This window comes from Aptenodytes patagonicus, chromosome 17 (assembly GCF_965638725.1).
Source record: "Aptenodytes patagonicus chromosome 17, bAptPat1.pri.cur, whole genome shotgun sequence".
Taxonomy (NCBI): Eukaryota; Metazoa; Chordata; class Aves; order Sphenisciformes; family Spheniscidae; genus Aptenodytes; species Aptenodytes patagonicus.
Window position 1 is genome coordinate 4,669,226 of NC_134965.1, and position 22,489 is coordinate 4,691,714.

General features: G+C 41.5%; 1 protein-coding gene and 1 long non-coding RNA gene across 5 annotated transcripts in view; one reads left to right on the forward strand and one right to left on the reverse strand.

Moving 5' to 3' along the window:
* Positions 1-11,064, reverse strand: part of RABEP1 (rabaptin, RAB GTPase binding effector protein 1) — a 53,789-nt gene extending 42,725 nt beyond the window's left edge. Inside the window, exon 1 of one of the 4 annotated variants that reach the window (XM_076354737.1) lies at positions 10,902-11,064. In XM_076354737.1, the coding sequence (XP_076210852.1) occupies positions 10,902-10,935 (34 nt within the window). In that variant the 5' untranslated portion in view covers positions 10,936-11,064. Of the gene's footprint in view, positions 1-10,728; positions 10,750-10,772; positions 10,794-10,901 lie in introns of those variants that run through there. The other 3 variants (XM_076354738.1, XM_076354741.1, XM_076354740.1) reach the window with 3 other exon arrangements.
* Positions 11,065-11,216: 152 nt separating this feature from the next.
* On the forward strand, positions 11,217-22,181 carry LOC143168364 (uncharacterized). Its single transcript, XR_012996676.1, has 5 exons — positions 11,217-11,271; positions 11,719-11,795; positions 14,992-15,077; positions 17,576-17,745; positions 21,311-22,181. It is a non-coding gene; the product is annotated as an uncharacterized LOC143168364 (long non-coding RNA).
* The last annotated feature ends 308 nt before the right edge of the window (positions 22,182-22,489 follow it).

A 22,489-nucleotide genomic window follows, 5' to 3' on the forward strand; every position in this document is an offset into this window, starting at 1 on the left:
TTTTATTTCATCGGTCTGTCCTACCCCATTACCTGATAAGCTAAACATTCAACATGAGGTATTTTAAGCAGACACACAAAGGAGGCTCTTTCAGCCTATAACAAGACCTCCAGCAGAGCCACCTATTCCCCTTCCACAGTATTTTAAAGCAAGTCCCCAAAAACTGTCAAGTCGCTTAATTCTTCTTGATCAAAGCAATGTTGAAAATATGAATGAGTCTTCGTATTTACACAGGAATGCTTCTGCCAAGCATTTCCACACTACCACATCTCATCATTTGTACGATATAGCCACAAATCCAGAACAGGATTAAACTACTTCATGTGGCAATTACACTTGACAGTGAGGTTTTCAGAGTGTCTTGCCTTGCAAGAAAAACAAAATTTAAACAGAGGATATTGTCTGTTTTAGTAAGCCATCAGAAATCTGCTGTTCTGATCAAATAAGAATATTTCAGATGGACAGACATTTAGGGAGAGACTGATATGCACTTCACTATACAGGAGACCACTTACACAATTTATCACTCTGAACACCACTAGTACAAATGTTTTCTTAAAATGTAAACATTTGCTAAACCCAGACAACAAACTCAGTACTGATTTTCTTTCAAGATAATTTAATTGCTGACTCATTTTCAGTGGGAGGAAAAAAAGAATTCCTTTGACTCCTTATAATATGTTTATCACTTTGCCTACAGATTTATTAAAGACAGTCCTCTTTTGGGAAAAAAGTGAATAAAGTATGACTCAGCTCTCAGGGGAAAAAAAAACAAACCCGAAACAACCCTACTGCATTGTTCTCTTTGATGAAGTAATTTAATATATAAACCAAACCCATTACATTAATTCAAAAATTCCCCCAGATACCACCAGTCTAAGATCTCATGCTGTCTTGCCATTTGTTGTAAGGACAATAACTGAGGTGTAGCTTTGAAAATATTCAGGCTACAGACCACCCCAAATAGTCTGCTTCCCAATTTCTGAGCAGAAAGAACAAATTAATGATGACCTAACACACTTAAAAATTCAAAGGAAGGTAACAAAAGTGAAATATTCAATTGGAGAGATAAGCACATAGCCAGACCAAGAAAATGATGCAGAGAAAAACAAAAAGAAGCCACTGTTTGTGAAATTTATATAGGCAATGGCTTCTCTAGTTTACCATTGCTACAGGTATGAGGAGACTGCCATTTAAAGCAAACCAGCATCTCTGTGGATATTTTCAAAAGCTGATATAATCAATAATAGCGTGCAAACTCACTTCCACGCGTGCAGCTACCAGACAGCACTACCGTACTTTTACAGGTACCAGAGAAGCTTCAGAAACATTCACACATACTCAGTAATTCATACATAACGCAAGAGTTATGAATGTGAACAAGCACCACAAAAGGGAGTTAACACCAGATTTCTTTCCCTCTGTGGTTCCATACCCCCTCCTACATAATTTGGCCACCCGAATTAGTAGGCAGAGAATAAACTGAAAAAGGGAACAGGTGAAGACTTACTTTCAAGGAAGAGTAATTTAAAAGTGTTAGTTGTCAGAAAAGCAGGTTGCAGGCATGAAAACATGGTGCCTTAGAGTAACCACTTAAAGGACATAAATCTTAATAAATGGCCTGGAAAATATGGTTGCCAGATGTATTTATGGAGACACTGTGGTGATGAATACAGTATGACAAATAATAAAAGATGATTAACATCTTTATTTGATAAGGAACAGGCTACAGTTCCTATCATTTGGAGTAAGGTTTCTACAGCAATTTAATAGTTTCCCTGAGAACAATAGACTACTACTCCCCCAAGCCTCTAAAATCTATTTCTCGACAGAAAACATTGCCATCATTCTATATATTCATATTTTTTGCTACCACTTGTCAACCAAATGAATTCCTGAACAGTTAAAAAGGAAGAAAATCCTCCTCCAGCATGAAATCTTAAAGAATTTTTAAACATGCCTGGGCTATAAGCAATATAGAACATGAAGACTTTACTAAACCTGCAGTTATGATCATTTTAAATCAACTTAAGTACTGGCAGTCATCTGAAAGAGTAACTCAGCACTCCCACCACACCCTGACCACACGTGCCTTTTATCCCCACCATGCTACAAGAGCCTTTGAGGCTGTACAGTGACGGGATTAGAGAAGTGAAACAGCAAAAAGTTGGGGGGTGGGAGGGGAGTGAGTCAAACCAATTTTCAGCCAAACCAGGTCCCTGGTCACACTCGCCACTTGGCTGAGCATATACCAGAACTGGCACAAACGTGACAGCGAGGATGTAGACTGGTTTAAACTGTGAAAAAGTCTGAACTATACCCTTGGACATTCATATTACTACTGTGTGGTCTCCACCCCTTCCTTTATGCCAGCTCTAATGCTCATCAGTCTTCCACTAAATCAATTAGACTCATTGATCCAGCAGTGAGTAGTTCTCAACTGGGTGACTGAGCTGAACTGGCTCAGCGACGGGCCCAACGCACAGAGCTGACACAAAGGAAATGATAGGAAGAAGGAAGCAGGATCACTCCAACTCAGCTGTGACATGAAACCACAGCCTATGGTACAGTTTGATAATCAGTTTAAACCTAAGTGCATGCTGCTTGCCAAAAGAAATAGCCTGGCCTTCCTTCTGTCCTGCACTCTCCCTTGGGGCAACTGAGATCGGTGTAGTCATGCAGCAGAGCTTACTTCTTAAGACTCGATGACTGTCATTTGTAGGTGATAAATGACCTTCCTCAAATCCTGATTTCCATTCATACTCTCCAGGGGAAGCTTACAAACTTAATCTGTATCAGGAAGCAAATTCCAAAGCTCAGATTTCCCATCAGTGTTTGTATACACACAGGTTTTGAACAAATGCAACTGAAAGGGTGTCTTCAGTATAGATGCATTTAGACTGGTACAAAACCTAGAGTTGTATATAAAAAATACATCAGAAGACACTTGTATTCCAGAATAAGGTTAGGCTCACATTTACTCTTACTTGAAAGCAAATACACTAGTACAAAACTAGTTAGATTAGACCCTATAATGTGACATTACAACCCTTCCTGATATATCATCAGGTAAATGTAAGCCTCAGTGCCTCAAATGAATGTAACCTTTGTAACATCAGGAGTTTCTACACCATTTAGAGCTTTAGCATCTTTACCTCCAGTTTCATCTAAAACTCAAACAGAAGCTGTGAAGACCAGACAGACAGCTATAATATGTTCACAGTTAGAAGCGTCAGTCAAGCACAGAATCCAGAGTTTGGCTAATTGCTTTCCCATTAATTTAGCACACATCTCTAGATACAGCACAAGGAAGAAGATATAAAGAGATATTGTGAGTTGACAATTAAGAAAACCTTACTTGAAACCAATCTTTAAAAGAAAATTTAAAAGATGTAGCATATGACATAAAGATGCCAGCTTGCCAGATGATTTGAACTAACAGAGCCAAATTTATGCTTCATATTTCACCAAAATAAACCAAGTAACACCACAGCTAAATTATATCACAGTGATTTTGGCACAGACTACTGTTAATGCAAGATGAATGTTCCAATTCCTGTGTCTGAAGTCAATGGGAGTCTAATATGAACTTCAATAGGCCTTAAGAAAGACAATTTTCTTAAAGGGTACCAGACATGAAAATTTATAGCGGATGGTTAACATAATTATTGCTTGCACAGTAACTTCCAGCACTCATCTGTGTTTCTTCCTATGTAGATTAAGCCAATGACACTGAAAATACAGATGTAAGGATTGTTTTATACTCTGTGGTTCTATCCAAGTTACTGTTTGCAAGTTACTGTATTTATTTTTTTTTTAAGCAACCAACCATGGTGCTAGTCTAATCATTTTGCATAGCACTGACGTAGCACAGATTAAAATATAACACAAAAATTACTTATGTTGGGGAGTATTTTAATGGTAACCACCCATGCAAATACAAAACGTTACCCTACCAAGGCATGGGTGTGGTGGGTAAACAGTTATACATAGAAACACTTAGACAAAAAAGGTGAGAGAGCGCTCTTTCTTCTTTCGTTTTGCATATTTCTCTCTTTTGTTGCTATTTAAATAGCATTTCAAGTCTTGCTGCAATTATCTGTAAGTTAAAAACATGTAGCGACAAAACATGTAATAAAAACCATTCAGTCTATTCAGGTCACTTTCTTAAAGGCATGGCCAACACCGCTATAATCAACAAAGCTAGTTTGGTTTGATCCTCAGTTAATCCTTTTCTCTCACCTACAGGCCGTTCCCTCTAGAGCACCACACAGTTAATGAATGCTTCTGTTGTCTTTCAATTATTGATTCTGATTCACTTTGCCATCTATAACTTCTATCTGTTATTGCATTTTTGCTCCATAGTTTTACTAAAAAACGTTTTCAGAAATCACAAAATATAACAAGATGATAAATATTAATAAAAAATTCCCACCTGAATTCAAATTTCTTCTCTTGGTGTGACTCACCACAGTAAGGCAAGCCTCTTCTGCTTATTAAGTAACTAAATCAGGCTTTTTTTTTTTTTTTTTTTTTTTTTTTTTTTTTTTTTAAGATCTTAGTTATTTTTCAGTTCTTAATGCTGCCAGACACACAAGACAAGACAGGGCTCTTAACTGCACACAGAACAAAATGAGCAAATCGCAGCAGTGCGGGTTTCTTGCCCTGCTCTCTATTGATAACAATTTTCAGAACTGCTCTGATAGCCAGAAGATGGAACTCATATTTTTCGGCCTTTCCAAGAGGCATAAATTAACTTCTAGCCATTGATTTTCACAATGTGTGAGGCACATACCTGCTTTGGTTTACAAATAAAGATACCAAGGTATTACAGAATTAGATGTCAGCCAACCTCCTGATAAATAGGCGAGCAACTGAAGTCCATTGCCTGCAAAATACTATAACCTGTTCTGAGAAAACTCAGAACCTGAAGAGATATAGGGTAGGGTTGAAAAGCAGATGAGTACTTGCTCTGTATCAAGAGTAAAGCAGGAGATCTTCCCTTTTTAGTAAAAGAAACTGGAGAGATCTTAAATAAAGAAAAAGATATTAAAAAAAACAGCAAACAAGCTAAGATTCAACATAGCTAGGGAGCAATGCTGTTTGGAAAAGAAAAGAGAAGACATTTTTCACAAAGGAAGTTTATACGGTCGTGTGATTTTCTCTAGAAGAAGAATGGAGGCATGGAGGAAATGGAGAGTGAGGGTGTGCTAACTGCAGAGCAGAGCAAGCAAAGACCGGAGCAGCCAAAACAAGGGCAAGGTACATGGGACACCCACAGACTGGAGGTTGCAAAAGGCCTGCGAGAGGGAGAGGAATATTTAAAGAAGATGAGGTGATGGCTGGGAAGGAGGACCGAGGAGACCAGAGGATTAGCTGAAGAGCAGCAGTTGCCTAAGACAAGGTCAAATGACTGGCTGTTTGACCGGAGAGGAAAAAAATCTGTGACCAAGGGTCAAGTAAGGCCACATTTCTGCCACTCAACTGTGTGTAAGCAGAAATTGCCAGGGAAGATGGAAACAGATGTGAAGGGTGATTCGAAAGCTATTATTTTTCCTCTTCATTGTATTTGGAGCAGTCAGGCCAGGGAAGACAAGCATAGGATGGGGACAGGAAGGAGAGAAGCACCACCACAAGTCAGCTGAATGCCGACAGGAGTCGTGGCTGACAGCAGCAGACATGAATGGAAAAAATAAATAAATAAAATAAACACAGCAATTCCTCATTATATTAGCAGTCATGATGCAGTTCTGCATTCTTAAGGTACTACAGGCACTGCTAATAAAGCAACAGGACAACCCAGAAGTTCTCAAGCACCAGGTATATTTCAGTGAAGACCTAAAAAGCAATACTCTTCTTGCTGAAAGACACAGAAATATTAACTAAGGGTACGCTACTCACTTGTTCCTCCCATATCAATTTATATAAAGATATCAGATGATTTAAATTTTTCCAGAGATAATTCATCATGCTTAACTGACTATACCATGACTAAAATTACACAATGCTTACACTATTTATAGAATAACTTGCAGAGGCTAGTACTCAGACGCCACTAAATCAGATACTAAAAACAATTCTGCAAGTAAAGACTATGAACCACTCAGAAGCACTAGACCTTTGGAGTGACAGATGTTCCTCTTAAATACACACACAATGGCATTTATAGCTAGTCGTCTTTTTTTCCAACCTTGCTGTCAGAGACTGCTTAGAAGTCTGCTTAGTAAGTGCTGCTTATCAGGGTTACCAGTTCTTATCTTGGAAGACTTCAGTCAGAGTAAAGCCATAACCTTATGCTTTTTTTTTTTTTTAAACTACATACTTTTATTTAAAAAAAAAAAAACAAAACCAACCAAATATAATAAAATACCTAAACGTAATATAGAAAACTTCACATCTTAGAAGTATTTTTTAATAAAGTGCCTGGAGTGAAAACCCAGGAAGTCTGCCATTCAACCATCACATGTTATGAAGCGTATGGGATTTGGTCCACTCCCACGCTGAGACATTGTTTGTTTTAGCTTCTTAAAAGTTTTAAACCAAAATTCCTTCTTCAATCACTTTCAAGGGAGCACACACAAACTAGTTCCACAGTGGGAATCCTCTCCACCCACAAAGGGTTATGGGAAAGCAACTAAGCATCTTGAGGCATCAGGCCAGAAAGGGAAGAAAACATTTACTGAGGCCATCTTCTCTGTGACGATGGTGAAGTGGCCAAGAAGCAATACAAATGGGCAAAGAATTTATATTTTCCAGCATTCAAAATGCAAGAGAGAGTCAGTCCACGTGTTAAAGTATATTCATTGTGCCTTCAGGCAAGTCAACGGCTAATTATAAAGAACAAGGTCACAGTATTTTTCAAAATTAAGAGAGAGATTTGGGACTTGGCTTCAATAGACACCCTGAATGTGCATATTTCCACTCCGGAGCAAACTAACCTGCTGAGCGGATCAAAACTTCCTTAGAAATTCTAAAAGGTGGAAACATGTACATTCAAGGTGTCTGTTTTGCTTTTGAAGCCAAATCCCAGATTTGACCACTGAACTGACATAGAAAAACATAACGGCTTAAAAAAAAAAGTGTGTTTTTTAATTAAAAAGATATTTGTTTAATAATATTAGTAACTATTAAATAATAATAATACAAGGACCAAGCAAAATGAAAGTGAGGGAAGACATTTTTTGGTTCTTGGAAAGTACCAACAATTTTGAAGTTACTCCCCAAGAGAAAAGAGTTTAACATTTGACGGTTACATCAACAACACAGAGCTGAACTTCAGCGCTCAAAACCAGTCCCCTACCCACCACACCTAGCTTTCGAGATGAGTAATAGCATTTTTAGATACTTCAATTTAATTTAAAAGTGATACTTATAAGGAAAATAACTAGAAATGTAAAAGTGTCTAAAGCTTAAGTTTCGTTCATTAATTTTCTATGTGACATCCCAGAGCCCTGCACTAGGAATGCTCAGCCTCTGGGATACGTGAAAAGTACGGCGACAGCAAGACTCAGCTCTTGTCAGGACCCCGTATTATTGTCACAGGGAAACAATGCAGCTCATGGTGCTGCTTAGTGGTACTAAAATCAATATGGCAACGTCCTCCAATCTTCTGTATACAGCTGAGCATTTCTCTCCACTGAGAACTGGCATAATCTCTGACCACAAAAGAGAGATACCATTTTTACTGGCCTAAGCACAGGAGTAAGAACAAGTTACTCCAATACTGTATGAATTCTTTCTGCTGGCAAATTCTGATTAAAATATTTGATAGACTGCGCCATTAATAGTTTCCTTTATCACAGAATAATATCAATGGATATGCTATTTATGAGTCTGACTGTGCTAATGGTTTAAGTTTACTAGTGCAGTAAGAGGAGTTTAATAATTTGCATATAATTGTAATTAACTTCAGTCTTGAAGAATTAGTGTTTTATGTAACTGCAGTTTCTGCATTGAAGCATACTCCAGATATGAGAAGGGGAATAATACTAAAGCCTGAGCATTCTGATAGGGAAAAACTATGCCAAAACATTTTGTTTGGTAACTTTATTTTCAGAGATGGCAAGCATCCAGATCTGAATTAAACCCAGGGAGGCTGAGAGCACACCACCTTCAAAAATAAAAATATTTTGAAAAATAAGGCATTACTGTTCCAGTCACGCAATCTAGACAACACACATATTAACTAAAATCTCAAAAAACCCCACCTTGACCAGGATCAATAAGAACCACACATCTACTTGCAACACAGGTTGACATCATTAGCTAAGAATTCACAGCACAGTGCACAAAGCTACACCAGCAGCCAAAGGACTCTGCACTTAGCCTTTCTGCGATTGTTATCATATGGAAACTCTATTACCCCACACAAAAGTATTAGAGGGTTATTAACGTCTATACTAAGCCAAAGTACAAAAACATGGTAGGATCTGGCGTCCATTCTTCTCCTATTTCTTTGTGCTATTCCTTCCCCTCTTCTTGGGCCCATTTTCATTTCAGTATGGGCATCAGAATAGAATATACATTCTATATTATATTCCTCTCATGTTCTTCCATATATGTTATTTCTACTACAGTAGAAATAGTAGTTCTTTTATACTTGCTTTCAACAAAAAATCATAGCTGATGCGTTTTGCACAAGTAAAGAATGCATAAGGTATTTATAATCAATATAAGCAATTATAAAAAGCCATTATTTTTCCTTAGGGGAACATACTAATCCAGTTCTACTTTGTCACATGTAATCTTAAATCAGAGGTTACACTAATCCTTTAAGCAATAAATTCAATGCAGACAACCAAAAATATATAATAATTCCTTTCTTCAATATTTTCTCCACATTAAAATACAACGGAGAAGTTTCAAGGCACACTGTTGGCAAGTTACTCAAAAATAAAACCAACACACATGAGAACAATAGTATAGTAATCAAAGTGGATAAAAAAACCCAAACTGGTCCTATTACTGCCAAAGGAGGATGAGGGAGAGGAGCCATTTTAGAAGCTGTAATTCTTTAGTGCGAGAACACAGCAACCACTTTCAGAATCCATCCAACTTCCAGCCAGTTCCCCCTGCCATGTGCCTTATTTACAGCATCCTCATCTTCCCACAGCTAGAAAGCATGAGAAAGACAGCAATTCGTACCTCCTACAAGAAAGACTTCATCAACCTATCAAATCACTAAATTTTACTTGCACCTTTCTGCCTTCTTTTTAAATAACAACAACAAAAAAATAAAATCTATCCAACTTGTAACTTCTAATATACTACTAACAAACAACTACCTTTCCTGGTCAAGAGGCAGCAAACATTTGTACAACGCACAGTTCCGCTGCACACCTGCAGTCAGACAGTCTGCAAAAGCCAAGAAGAAAATTTGTTCAAGTTGTTCTGTAGCTCTCAGAAGAAAAGGCTAAAGAACAATAAACAATGGTTATTCACCAGAAAGTACACAAAAGCAACACTGATCTTACAAGCATGACAGCAAGTAAATTCACCTTCCCCTTAGTGCTCTAGAAGGACGAGCATGCAATCATTGACCTTAATGTAGGAAAAGAACCCACAATCTAAGCACCTTCATCGTTAAGACTTTGAAAAGGTAGACTGAAATACTGAAATCCCTGAGGATGAGCACTTTCTCGTGTAACTCCACAAAAAAAAAAAAAAAGCCCACACAATTCCCTAGATATGCATAATTAAGAATACATCATTGCCCTTTTCTAACAGAGTGCTTTCCCAGGGAAACTCATCTGCTCTCTTTTTTTAGAGAGCTCTGGCATAGTCCCTTGGCTGGGTAAGCACCTATCCTTCAAGATTCTGCACATCTCTCTATAGTCCTCCTATTTCTACATTATGATCAGCCTCAACTTAAATTTCTTGCTCTCTCACCCCTTCCCATACATCCCATACACTAAACACTGTCCCTTCAATCCCATCTTCCAAGCTAAGCATTACCTACAGTTTTTCCGATAAGCATACAGTTCTGTAACCTATTCCAAGGGAAAAAAATACTTCCTTGTCCGTAATTCCTCCCAAACCAGAAACAAATAACCTTTCCATAACAAAAACCTTCAGGGAAAGCTGATCTTCCTCCTGCCCAGGTAAATACCATCCTGAGAGAAGAGCTGTCATTTTCTTTGTCTTTTCCAGCACAGGAACAATCTGTCCCTGCCAAGTATCCTGACCTCAACCTCCTGAAGTGCCTTTTCCACACACGCACACAGTGAATACAGCCCTACATCACCTGCCGCGGCCAAATCAATGACGAAGTCCTGCCCAGCCAAGAAATGTCTACCTGGATACAAGCATCACCACCCTTTTCCTCCCCTCCCGCGGTCCCCCTCTTCCCCGGGCGGGGAGGCCTTCCTCGTCCCACCACACACCCAGGCTGAGAGCCCCTTTCCTGGCAGCAGCGCGTCCTCTGAAGCATTATCCTCCCTCCTTGTGCGCGCTGGGGAACCGCCCTTGCTCCACATTAAGCACATTTACAGACTAATAACCACCTGCGATGCCCCCTTCCTCCTCGCAAGGCCTTCCCGACCCACCTCTCCCAGCCAAGCTCCCCCCGGGGCGCCCACCGCCCGCCGTCCCCTCGCACGGCGGCTCCCACGGCCGCGCCGCCCCGCCACCGTCCGGGCAAGGCTCCCTCCCGGCCCCACAGGCCTCTCCGCGGGTCTCCCCTTCGTGCATGCCCCCGCCCCGGGCCGCCCCCGCGGCTGTCCCACGCACCCTGTCCCGGCGGATCCCACCTCCCCGCCGCCGTCACCACCCACCGCCGCGGCCCGGCAAGGCCGCCTCATCCAGGCCGCTGCCCCCCGCCCCCCGGGTCTCCGCAGGCGAGCCCGGGGCTGGGCAGGCCGCGGCCGCCCGGCTCCGCGGAGCGAGGCCGCCTCCCCCTTTACCGTCCGTCGGGGGACTCGGGCCGGGCTGGGCCATGGCTCCGGCAGGCGGGCGGGCGGCGCCGCCGCGGCCTCCTCCGCCTCCAGCCGCGGCGTCGGAGCGGGAACCGCTACGCCAGGGGGCCCCGGCGAGAGACAGGAGCTGCCGGCCTGGGCCTCCGCCTCCTCCGCCTCATCCTGACAGCGGCCGCCGCCGGCGGGAGGAGGAGGAGGAGGAGGAGGAGCGCCGCGCAGGCGCCCACGGTGAGACCATGGGACCGGCTGCCGCCACCGGCGCTGGGAGCGCTGGGTCCGCGCTGACTGCCGCCGCGGCGGGGACAGGGGCAGGGTGGCTTCTCCCGGGCCGGCTGCCGCCGCCCGGTCCCATGCTGAGGTGCTTTGTCAGCCAACGGCGAGAGGGGAGGCAGAGCCGGCCCCGGTGGGAGCGGGGCCGAAGCCTCCGCCCGTACGGGCAGGGCAAGGCCGGGGCGGCGGCGGGCTGACGGAGGAGCTGGTGGGGCTGATGGCGCCCGGCGGGGTTCCCGCCGCCCCGGGTTCGCCTTAGGGCCCGGTCGTGGCGCGGGCCGGGCCGGGCCGGGCCGGGCGGTGCTGAGCCGCCGCCTGCCCCCTCCGCCTGGCATGTCCCCACGGCCTCGGCCTGGCCTGCGGGCCCGAGTGGTCTCCCGGGCCGCGGCGAGGCCCTGCCCCCGGGCTTCCCGGGCCAGGGAGACATCCCCTGGGCCTACTTGCATAGGCTAGGCTAAACGTATAGTTAGCTTTTATTATTAAGGGAATTGGTTAAAGTGGCACCAATAAAATACTATTCTGCTGTATAATCTAGGGAGGGAAGCAGGTGTGACCAGGATGGATGGCAGAAGGAGCCTGTCCAGCCACGGGATCTCTTCCTCACCACCCATGGTGCGTTGGTCTGTGTTGATGGAGGAAGGTGTTAATCCTTCCACCAAACTGGAAGATCATGTCTAAACTCCAGGTTTTTACCAATAAAAAAGTAGATTGACATCCTTTGGGCACATGTAAAACCACAGAAAGCAGTGTTGGAGTGGATAGTAAGATACCAAGTCCTGTCAAGGGCAGGATCTATTACGGCTTGCCTTTCTTACAGCTTGCATACCCTAAAAATCAGTCATTTTTAAACTGGGTCTCACAGAACCTTCACCCTTCCCCTCACTTGTTGCCACAGTTTATCAGACCTTGCTATCAAAATAGGGGGTATGGCAAGACATGGGATTCTGCATTTCATATTACATTTTTGCTCAGTTAAACCAAATACAAACTTGACTTAGGGAGTCTTTGAAAATTAATCCTTTACATTTTGCCTATTTTGATCAATTGAGATAAATCTTCTCAGTCTTTGCTGTTGTAAAAAGCAGGTTTAAGCAAAAGACTTAACTTTTCAGTGTTCCCAACTGGAGGCATTTAGAACTTTCTTTTCATAGGTATTTGGAGAACCCAGACCTGCAAATTGCTCACAGAATTGCTGGCTTAGTGACAAAATGGTCAAAGGACTAAGTATCACTTGAGGTACATTTCCAAATTTCTTAGCTCCTGCTTAGGCTCTTTTAGAAGTAGCTGGATATTATAAGCATTCAACACATAAATCCTTTTGAAAATCTAGTCCTAACTGTGGGAACTGAGCTCTTGAAACTCTTCCTCGTGTGTGTTCATATGGGTACCCCAAACCACCCATATTAGCAGCTACTTTCATCTTGTTCATGTCAAGGCAAAACTCCCACGTTTTGATCGGCCCGGGATCAACCCCTTATGCATCACTCCTGCTGCAAACAGAAAGTAAGATAATATCAAGCTTGATATCTGTTGTACCTAAAACTTATTAAGGGATGAATATCATATCCCTTCCATCACTTCCATTGACAAAATATTGACTACTGGAACTGCAACATTTCAAAATCTGCATCGGAACTCCTCAGCTTACATATTAAATGGGATTTATACAGTAGTTTGAAGAATAGGAAAACTCTCAAGGGGCTCGTACTTTTTTTTTTTTTCCTGTCTTGTTCTCCAATCTAAAGCTGTACTAGCTTTATAGGTATGGTTCTTACTTAATCTTTCCTTCTTTTTCTGGACAGTAATTGGACTTGACAGAGGTAAACATTTATGTAGTATCTATTCACAATGTCTTGGGACCTGGAACAAATGGGTAACTTCCTATGTGCCTCCCAAAACGTCCCATTTAGTTCTAATCACTTGTAGTTCTTATAGCCTTGATCTCAAAGGATTTTCCAGCATGACTCAGCTAAACCTTAAAAGAAGCAAGCAAAGTTTAACAGCGGTTTGCAGTCATAGAAAAAGACCTATTGCAGTGGCAGAACCAGCAGAGACCAAAAGTCCTGAATTCCAATCCCTGTGCTGTAAATGTTGGACAAGCGCAGTATTAATGAATCAGTGAGACATGGGTCAGATCTAGAGAGCTGCAGGTGAGCAAAGACTATTTCTGGAATAAGCTTCTCCAGAAATAATAGCGCTCCTAGAATCCCATGCATTTTATCGAATATATTTGACCTAGAAGTCTAACATGGGCATTTTCAGCATCAGTACCACAAGCAGCAGACACAAGTTAATGGAAGATGCATCTTCCTGGAGAGCATGTGCTGCGTTAGTACGAGCTGGAGGAGTAGCTGTCACCTTGCACTGTGCCTGAAATTTAATCTTGCAGACTTACTGAAAAAGATAAGTTCACAGCTTTTGTTTAAACAGTAACATCCAGTGACAAGCAGTAAGTGTGTACACTAGGTGGTTGTCTGGAGACCAGGAGTAAACTGAGGGGGACTGTGGTTAGTTGGTTGCAAAGAGCATAGTGAAGTAATTTACATAACACATCTAGGAGAGAAGAAGTATTTTTTTTTTGCCTGAGGAAAATAAAATAAACAAGTAGCCAAAGAGGTAATTAAATCTGTTTTCCGAATAGATCTGTCTTGTGGTTGACTGATTTCAGTGCTTATGAATGGCCAAGTTCCAAATGAAACTTTCCCTACTTTTTTTTGAGCATGTAGAAAGATTTTTCTCTCTGGGTGGCTTTGCTTTTTCTTTTTTTTTTCCTTTAATTGGGGCACTTCAACATCAACTAAAGCATCTATTTTCATTAGACTTTGAAGAATGTAATGATCGCTGTCTTTATCTGTGAAACTAGTCCCAGATCCTAAGTCTGGTTGAGTTACCCTGGCTATGTCCCAACTCCATAACAGGACGAGACCCAATTACATATGTTGTACTACCACTTGCAGCAAAGTACACAGCTTTGGGGGAAGTCACTGCACACTCCAGCAAGTCCCTTGATGTGGATGATCAGAGGGCCAGGGCTGTGATCAGACCGATGAAGAGTATGATCACAAAAGCTTTGTATTCATAGGAAGTGAGGCTAATAAAATACAGAGCTAATTTCTTTAGTTTTGAATGGTACAAGATACTATTGTTTTATACGACAGCTAAGCCGATTCTACAAAAAACAGAGTATTTAAAAAGATAAACTAAAGTTCTGGACTTGAAAGGCCAAGTCTACAGCTGGTGCGAATTCAGTGGAAACGGGCTGATGTGTGGGAAATGAGAAGCTGGCCTGTAGCACAGAATCAAAACGGAGATCAAAAAGACCCTCTGAAGTGTGCTGTTTCCCATTTATGTTGCTTTGCTGGCCTACTGGCCACAAAGAAGTTTGATTCCATTGTGTCCCGTACGGTAGGAGTATGCAGTGGATTACAGGCCCTGCTCCCCAGTGTAGTTCATCTCATAAACCACCCACTGTTTAATTCAGTCCATCCAAGAAAGCTGAGTAACAAGGTAGACTTGGGAAGCAGCTTTGTGGGTTGCCAAGACTAGACTCCACTGCACTCGTAGAGGAAGAAAATTGCAGAACTGAGGACCCTCTGCCTGAGCAAGTAGGAGAACTAATTTTAAGAGCAACAGCTCATCTGACCCAGATGACTCTACCTGTAGGTGTTAGACAGTGAAGATTTTGGTAATAGTCTCCTTCATTGGACAAACCATGAAATGACATTGTCTTTAGATGAATGCAACAAGAATGGTTTGAATGTGTGGAGAGTAAATGTGACCAGAAAAAATTGTGTGTTCTTAACTCCAGGTGAAGCCCAGGGAAACAGAAGTTGCACGCATCTTTAAGGAGGGACTCGGCTGCTCACAACAGCAAGCTTTGGGTTCATTCAAAAGGCAAGTAACGGACTTGTCCTTCTAGCAAAAGAGAAGAGGAAAACCAAAATTTATTGCTTGCACTTTATATATTTCTAGGCTTGCCAGAGTTTGTCTACTGTTTTTCTCACTTTTTTATTTGTTTAAAATAAAAAAGCGTTCAGAGTTTCCTAATGTTTAAACGTTTATTTTCCTTTTGTTGAGATTGATGGGTTGTTAGCATTAAGTATTAGTTCTGCAGATATGAGTGTTTGTAGGCTTTGGTCCTTTCTTTTTAATGCAAAGCTTTTGGAGAAAATTTACATTCATCTAAGTATTACCATAAAGAGGTTGGTTAAAAATCCCAAACCAGTCATGGTCTTTGCTTCAAAAGTTATTCTGGAATGCAAGGAATTCAGTCTGGAACAATTATGTTATTTGCAATGGTAACTTCTTAGCGAACCCTAGAATAGTTTATGTGGTTAAAAACCTTTTCAAGAGCAATTGAAAAATTATGTTATCCCATCTATTGTTTAAAGGATTCCATGTGGTACAGTTCCTTGAATATATGGGAAGCAAATGAAGCCAAAAATGAAAATTTGGCAGGCAAAAATTGAAGTGCTTGCATTGGCCCTAAATCTAGATATATGCACATTAATGATCTCATTTGAAAGATGTCTATATTAAGATTTGAAAGCTCTCTGGGTTCCCAAGAGGCAAGCTCATTGCATATTGTGATGTACCATGAAACTAAACAATTTTTCTTACTGCAAAATAACCAAGGAATCAGAAACTCATTCTGTGTGCATAACAAAGGACACATGAAGAGCATAGTCTTTTGGGTAACCTTGCTCAGCAGTACTTCATTAGAATTGTCATTGCAGGGAGGCACAAAACCAACACTGCTTTGTACTTACACACTCCTTCGCTGGAAGATCTAAAAATATACCATAACCCATTCGGAGTCGCTATACCTGTATTAACAAAGTTATCTGCACCTGTCTACAGACACACAGAGAAGGATGCAAAGGGGTTCAGCAAATATTCTGGCAAACCTTCCCGTAGTGGTTTAAACTGCTAGTGCCCTATAGCCTGCTCTGCCTTTGTGTTAGAGATAACTGTTGTAGTGAAGCGGAGAGAGTGGAGTGTAGGATTGTGCTTAGCCATGCAGTGTTTAGCCTTAGCCCAAATCTGCCTTCATCAGTGATTTAAGTAGAGATGCTGGACTTCGTATTGCAGTAGTTGAAGTGCGGATGCACACAGTCCTCCTGCCAGCTCTGTTACTGTAGCAGAATTTTATAATAGAGGAGAGCGGGCACCAGCAAGGCCCATGTCAGTCACCACACATTCATTGGACCTCACCCAGCAAAGCCCAACATGATCCAGCAGCAGGGACAAGGGTACTGGGACCCCAGAGAGAACTCTCTTGTTTTTCACTCTGTTTATGAGATTATACTTTTCTTTAAAAAACCTAAAATAACAATAGGGGGTCCTGCTTTTTGAGGCTGTTTTGCACATAAATATTGCATGTAGTAGTATTTTTCAAAACAACAGACCATATTAGCAGTTGCATCTCATGCATTCAACTTCCTAATCTCGAGAAGACCAGTTCATTAACATCAATAAGGTGAGTCATGTCAGATCTGCAGGATTGGGCCATTTATCCTATTTTCTTCCTCTGAGGCATAAGCAGATCAGATATCCCATAAATTCTTGTCCTGGTTTCAGCTAGGACAGAGTTAATTTTCTTCCTAGTAGCTGGTACAGTGCTGTGTTTTGGATTTAGGATGAGAATAATGTTGATAACACACCGATGTTTTAGTTGTTGCTGAGCAGTGCTTACACTAGTCAAGGACTTTTCAGCTTCTCATGCCCTGCCAGTGAGAAGCTGGGAGCGGGCACAGCCAGGACAGCTGACCCAAACTGGCCAGAGGGATATTCCATACCATGTCACGTCATGCTCAGTATAGAAACTGGGGGGAGTTGGCCAGGGGACAGTGACCACTGCTTGGGAACTGGCTGGGCATTGGTCGGCGGGTGGTGAGCAGTTGCATTGTGCATAACTTATTTTGTATATTCTTTTATCATTATTATTATTATTATTATTATTATTATTATTATTATTATCCCTTCCTTTTCTCTCGTATTAAACTGTCTTTATCTCAACCCACAAATACATTCTTTTATCATTATTATTATTATCCTTTCCTTTTCTGTCCTATTAAACTGTCTTTATCTCAACCCACAAATTTTACTTTTTTTTTCCCGATTCTCTCCCCCATCCCACTGTGGGGCGGGGAGTGAGCGACCGGCTGTGTGGTGTTTAGCTGCCTGCCAGGTTAAACCACAACAATTCTAATGATTGCAATGCCCATTTGCCAAGAGAAGGAGGGAGTGTTGCAAGTACCGTAAAATTCATTGTCCCATGTGTGTCATTAAATGGTGTAGCCAAAAGATTTCCATGTTAAGACTTCAACAGCAGTGCTCATTTTGGAATGTTTTGTTAATTCAACTGTTAACTCTCAGTATGTCCCTTTCAGAACTGTCCTTGGAGATATTTAGAAGAACATGATACTCAAGAAGACTGAGCAGTCTTTGTGTAAACAATGGACCAGGCAGCTGAAGAGATGCCATAGGGTTTCAGAGGATCACCAAATCTTTGCAAATCCTTCAGCTGAACAAACCCACCCTTCTGAACAGTTTAATCCAGGTAGGATTGCTGGAAGCTCCAAAAGCATAGCTCAAACCCTTCCTCGAGGTGGGACTCTTCAGTGATTCCTGAGCCTTTTCTGGGGCTCTGCCTATGCCTGTATGTCCAGAGGTGGACCAACCCAAACGCTTGTTAATACAAGTTTAAATCCCACATCTTAGGTCAGTGGGTAGACCCAGCTAGTCCAACTGTTTCTCATCAATGCCATCCCATTCTTATGAATCCTTTTATTCCCTATTTTCCCTGATTTCTCCTAGGTGTTACAGTGGTCTCTATTTGCCTCTTTATTTTACTAGAGTGCCTTTTCCAGATCTATGTCCCTTAGATGCAGACACACAAAATATTTTGTACTTCTGTGGCACCTTTCACTGGAGAAAGAGCCGTTTAGTAGAGCCGGAAGAGAAGAAATTATCTCAGATTTACAGGCTGGGAAGACCCAGAGAGAGAGCCTGATTTGTCTGGGGATACACAAAAGTCAGCAGCAGGGGGGAAAAAACCAAACATGTATCTCCTATCTCCCTATAGCTTTTTTGCCATAAAGTGTATTTCCTTTGCTTATTCATCACATGTTTAAAAATATCAAAAAGCTTCTGACCTTCTTTGAAAAATAGCTGAAGACAAACATCTGTTGTAAAATTAATATTTCTTAGCAGGTAAAAAGATCGAATGAACTCATTTTCTACAGAACCTCAGTTTGATTCTCTCAAAAATGTTTGCTGCTGAGATTCACTTTCCTGCCTTACTCTTTCACCATTCATGCAGCATTAAGAAGCTCCCTTCTCCTCTGAGACCACAAGAGGTTTCACATTATGTTGTTAACCTCCTTCAGATCATCTCCTCCATGCACAATCCGAGTTATGTTTACATGCAGACATAATGTCATTCAGCCCACTTTATGCCACTTACATCTCTTCTGTTGCTATGGGGAACATTGATAAGGAACCAATTAGCAAATAAAATATTTGAGGAGGAATGTGAAAGCCACTACTTGGTGGATTTGTGTGTAATAGGCAGTGACATTTTATTTGGCATTTGTCTTTACCTAGCTGAGCTTCTTCCACTGCAGCTTCAGCTACATTCTGTGTAGTCAAAACATGCTCTTCCCACAGGATTTAGAGGCTTAGACATGTAACTGTATCTGACCCTGGGGAATTTTTAAAATTCTGATGAGAAGAGGGAGTTTGCTTGCTTTGAAAGTGCTTTTGCTGGCATGAAAGTGCAAAGAGCACCATCCAGTGTCTAATCAGAGTAAATACAGAAAAACTCCATGGCATTGATACAAAGGCATCTCTGTGCATCTCATAGTCAAGCTAAACCTGGGGGGGCACATGATGATCTAAATAAAAAGAGGCTACAGTCAGTTATAGAAGGAACTTCTAAGGGAAGACTGGCAAAGTTGTCAACCTTTCAGGAAGACACGAGACAACCTGGAAGATCACGTCTTTTAAAGAAGAGCTCTATTCTGAGTTGGATTATTGATGACTGAGGGAGCAAAAGACACAAGCAGGAGGAAGTGGAGGTGGCAATAGATGAGGCTGGTCAAGAAAAGTATGCAAATTAAATCCATGAAGGGAAGGAGCTATGGCAGAGAGAGAAAATTGGGCCAGATCCTTATCCTGTAATCCATCCCCTTTGCAGAGTGGAATCAGCAAAAAGAGGCTAGGAAGTTGCACTGGCAGCTGAGAAAATAAGGAAGAAGTAACTTCAGCTGCCACTGCCCAGTCTCAACAGCCTTGTATTGCTTGACAAATGTAGGTCATCCTGGATTTCAAGAAGGAAAATGATTTGGAAAAAGATTTTGCACAGAAGCATGCAATAAGTAGTAATTCGTCTTATTACATATGGCTACAGGCTTTTGTGGGCTAGAGAGAAGGAACTAATAGGAGAACAAGGAGTCCATGAGGCTAAAAATGGTCACAGGCAAAAATTAATATTATCTGCAAAGAAGTGATACCCAAATAGATGTCCAAGAAAAAGCATGCAACTTTTCCATGGACTAGTAGTTGTGCAACAGTCTATTGAAACTCTAGGTAAACAAGGAAACAGGAATGTTTGGTATATTAGGAACAGGATATTTATTAATCAAAGATGCAGAGTGCCCCAGTTTAGCCCAATGTTTGTAGTAACATACCACTAATATATTCCTCCTAAAATCAGACTTTGGGCTGGCATAAGTTAGAAATGCCGTAATCCAAGACAGCTCCTCTGTTGTGCTCAGCATTCCCAGAACAACTTAGCATGTGTTTGCTCTTACTCTTTTTATATTGGACTTGCAGAGCAGAACTCACTTCTTTGATTGATTAATATTAAGTAGTGTTTTGTTTGTGCCCTATGGCAGAAGTGCCCAGATGGAGTGGTTTGAATACTGAAAACATGAGAAGCATTTAATGTTCTATGGAGCTCTGTTAAAGTTGTCTGAATAGAACATCTGGTATCAAATCTTTGGATAAATCAGTTTCTGCAAGTATTTGGACCTGCTCTGGGTATGTGCTTTGTTCCAGCTTTACATTCCCTCTCTTGCTTCCCTGTTTCTAGAGCCAATAGAGGATGGTTTATTGCCTGGTGCAACACATTAAAGTCTCTTTGTTGGGGCTTGGCAATTAGTTGAGCAGAAAGAGTATAAAATCACTTTGGCATCTGTGGGGTTGAAATGGCAACACTAACTTAAGATCTCCCTGAAAGGCTTTTTATCTGTCCTCAAGGTGATGGAGGAAGAAGAAAGAGTGGTCATCCGGAGACTCAGGGAAGATATTGCCTGATGTGTCTGCAGAGTGTAACCCTGTTGGAGAGTTTTTGTCTGTATAAAATGTCTCTGCCCCCCATAGGGACCTAGTGTGGATACATCCATGCAAGATCTCCCTGCCAGGGGAAGTGAACGGTATCCCACTGCTCAGCACTGACAGATCCCGCTGCCGGTCCTGCTTTATGTGCAAGAAGTCCTGCAGAGTTGAAGAGTGAGAAGAGGAAATGGGAGCTGTTGTCATGTTGTATGACTGATACCATACAACAGATGGAAGTGCCCGTACTTAAGAGATCCACGGCTGCAGCCTTCCAAATCACATGCCACTGCTGGGCACAGTGAGGAAGGGCAGGCTCACATGTTTTTCACTTCGATAACTGAGACAGCAGAGGCGAATCAAGGGCTGATGCATACAGACCACCTAATTTAGAGGTGTTTGAGATGAACTCCTTTCACTTTAGGAAGTGTTTCAGCTAAGACAGGCTGAGCACACAGAGCTCCCATTACCCTTCCTGGGACTTAAGACACTTGGCGCCACTCCTGGGCAGATTTTCAGATGAATGGTGTTGCAAATCGCCCAAATTTACCTGTGCAGAGGCTCTGACTCCTGGGCTATGACCAAAGCCATGAAAGAGCATCAAATGGGAATTCCTAAGTTGCATTCAGAATATTGTGAAGCAACTGTTTCACATGTAGTAACCAAGAAAAACGTCTCACAATGTAACATTTTATGCTGTTGAGGAAATAAGATATTTTGAGTTATACTCCTTTAAGATGTCTTGCTATGTTTAAAGGGCTCATTTTCTTCTTTTGTCTTGTTTTCAGGCTTGATACATCAAGCAAACTTCAGTGGAGTCATTCTTGCCTCATACCAATGGTAAGAGGAAAGAGAAGCAAGTTATTCATGTTTAATGTTACTTTGTGCCAGATGTTTTGCTGGTAGAAATCCATAGCTCCACAGGCACCAATTTCTTCAGGATCTGGAATGTCTGGCCCAATTTCTTTCTCCATTCTGGACGGTCTGTGAAGGAAACTGCTTCATTTTGCAATATTGAATATTCATGCTGGGAAGTTATAAGCAAAAACAAAATAATGAGAGACAGGGTTTCTAATAAGCTTCCTGTCACATGAGGCTCTGGTTCTGTTGAAGCAGATGTGGTTGCTGACTTGTTTCCAAAATGTTTGTTGAGTGGTGATTAGATTCTGTCATGCTGATGTTATCTCTCTGTGATCTCATTCAACAAAAGTAGTTCTGCAAACAGGGAAATCTTTTTTCCTATGGATTTATATCCTGGATTGTGTTTCGGCATGGATTCTCTGATGTTTAATGGGGGTTGAGTTCATTTTAGCCTGCTTCTTCAATGAGGGATGAATAATCTGTCTTCTTCACTTGGCCATCTACTTTCATAAAACTTGCAGGAATTAAATATCTCAAGTATGTCAAATTTGAGTGGGAATTATGAACCAGTTCCAAAGTTATATGGGGCCAACTCATGTAAACAAACATGAACACGAGTCTCATTTTCTTACAAAAGCAAAAGGTAAGAATCAATTTTTTAATATTTTGCCCTTGTATATTACCTGCTTGATTCTATTCTGTTTATTTGTGATCAATCATATAAGATATGCTTCATTTGTAAAGCTGTATGAAATATGGGAAATTTTTTGCCACATTGAATGCATATTAAAACATCATTAATTTATACTTGTTATGGGCCACATTCTTTTTTTTTTTTATTGTCCTTGCTTGAGCATGGGAAAGAGGTGACATGCATTTTAACTTACATGTTTGCACAGGCAAGTGCAGAGAAAGAACAAATTGTTTTTCCTTTAGAATTAGAACTCACCCGTTCTGGTTTGGAAAGGACGAGAGGAAACCTAGAATTGAAAATGACCTTTTGGGTTGCTGGGTCCAGTCTTTTGCTTCTGCAGTGAGTCAAATTCCCAATCTTTTTCATGAACAGATTGTGCTATTCAAAAATATGCTCTTTCCTCCTTGTCGTC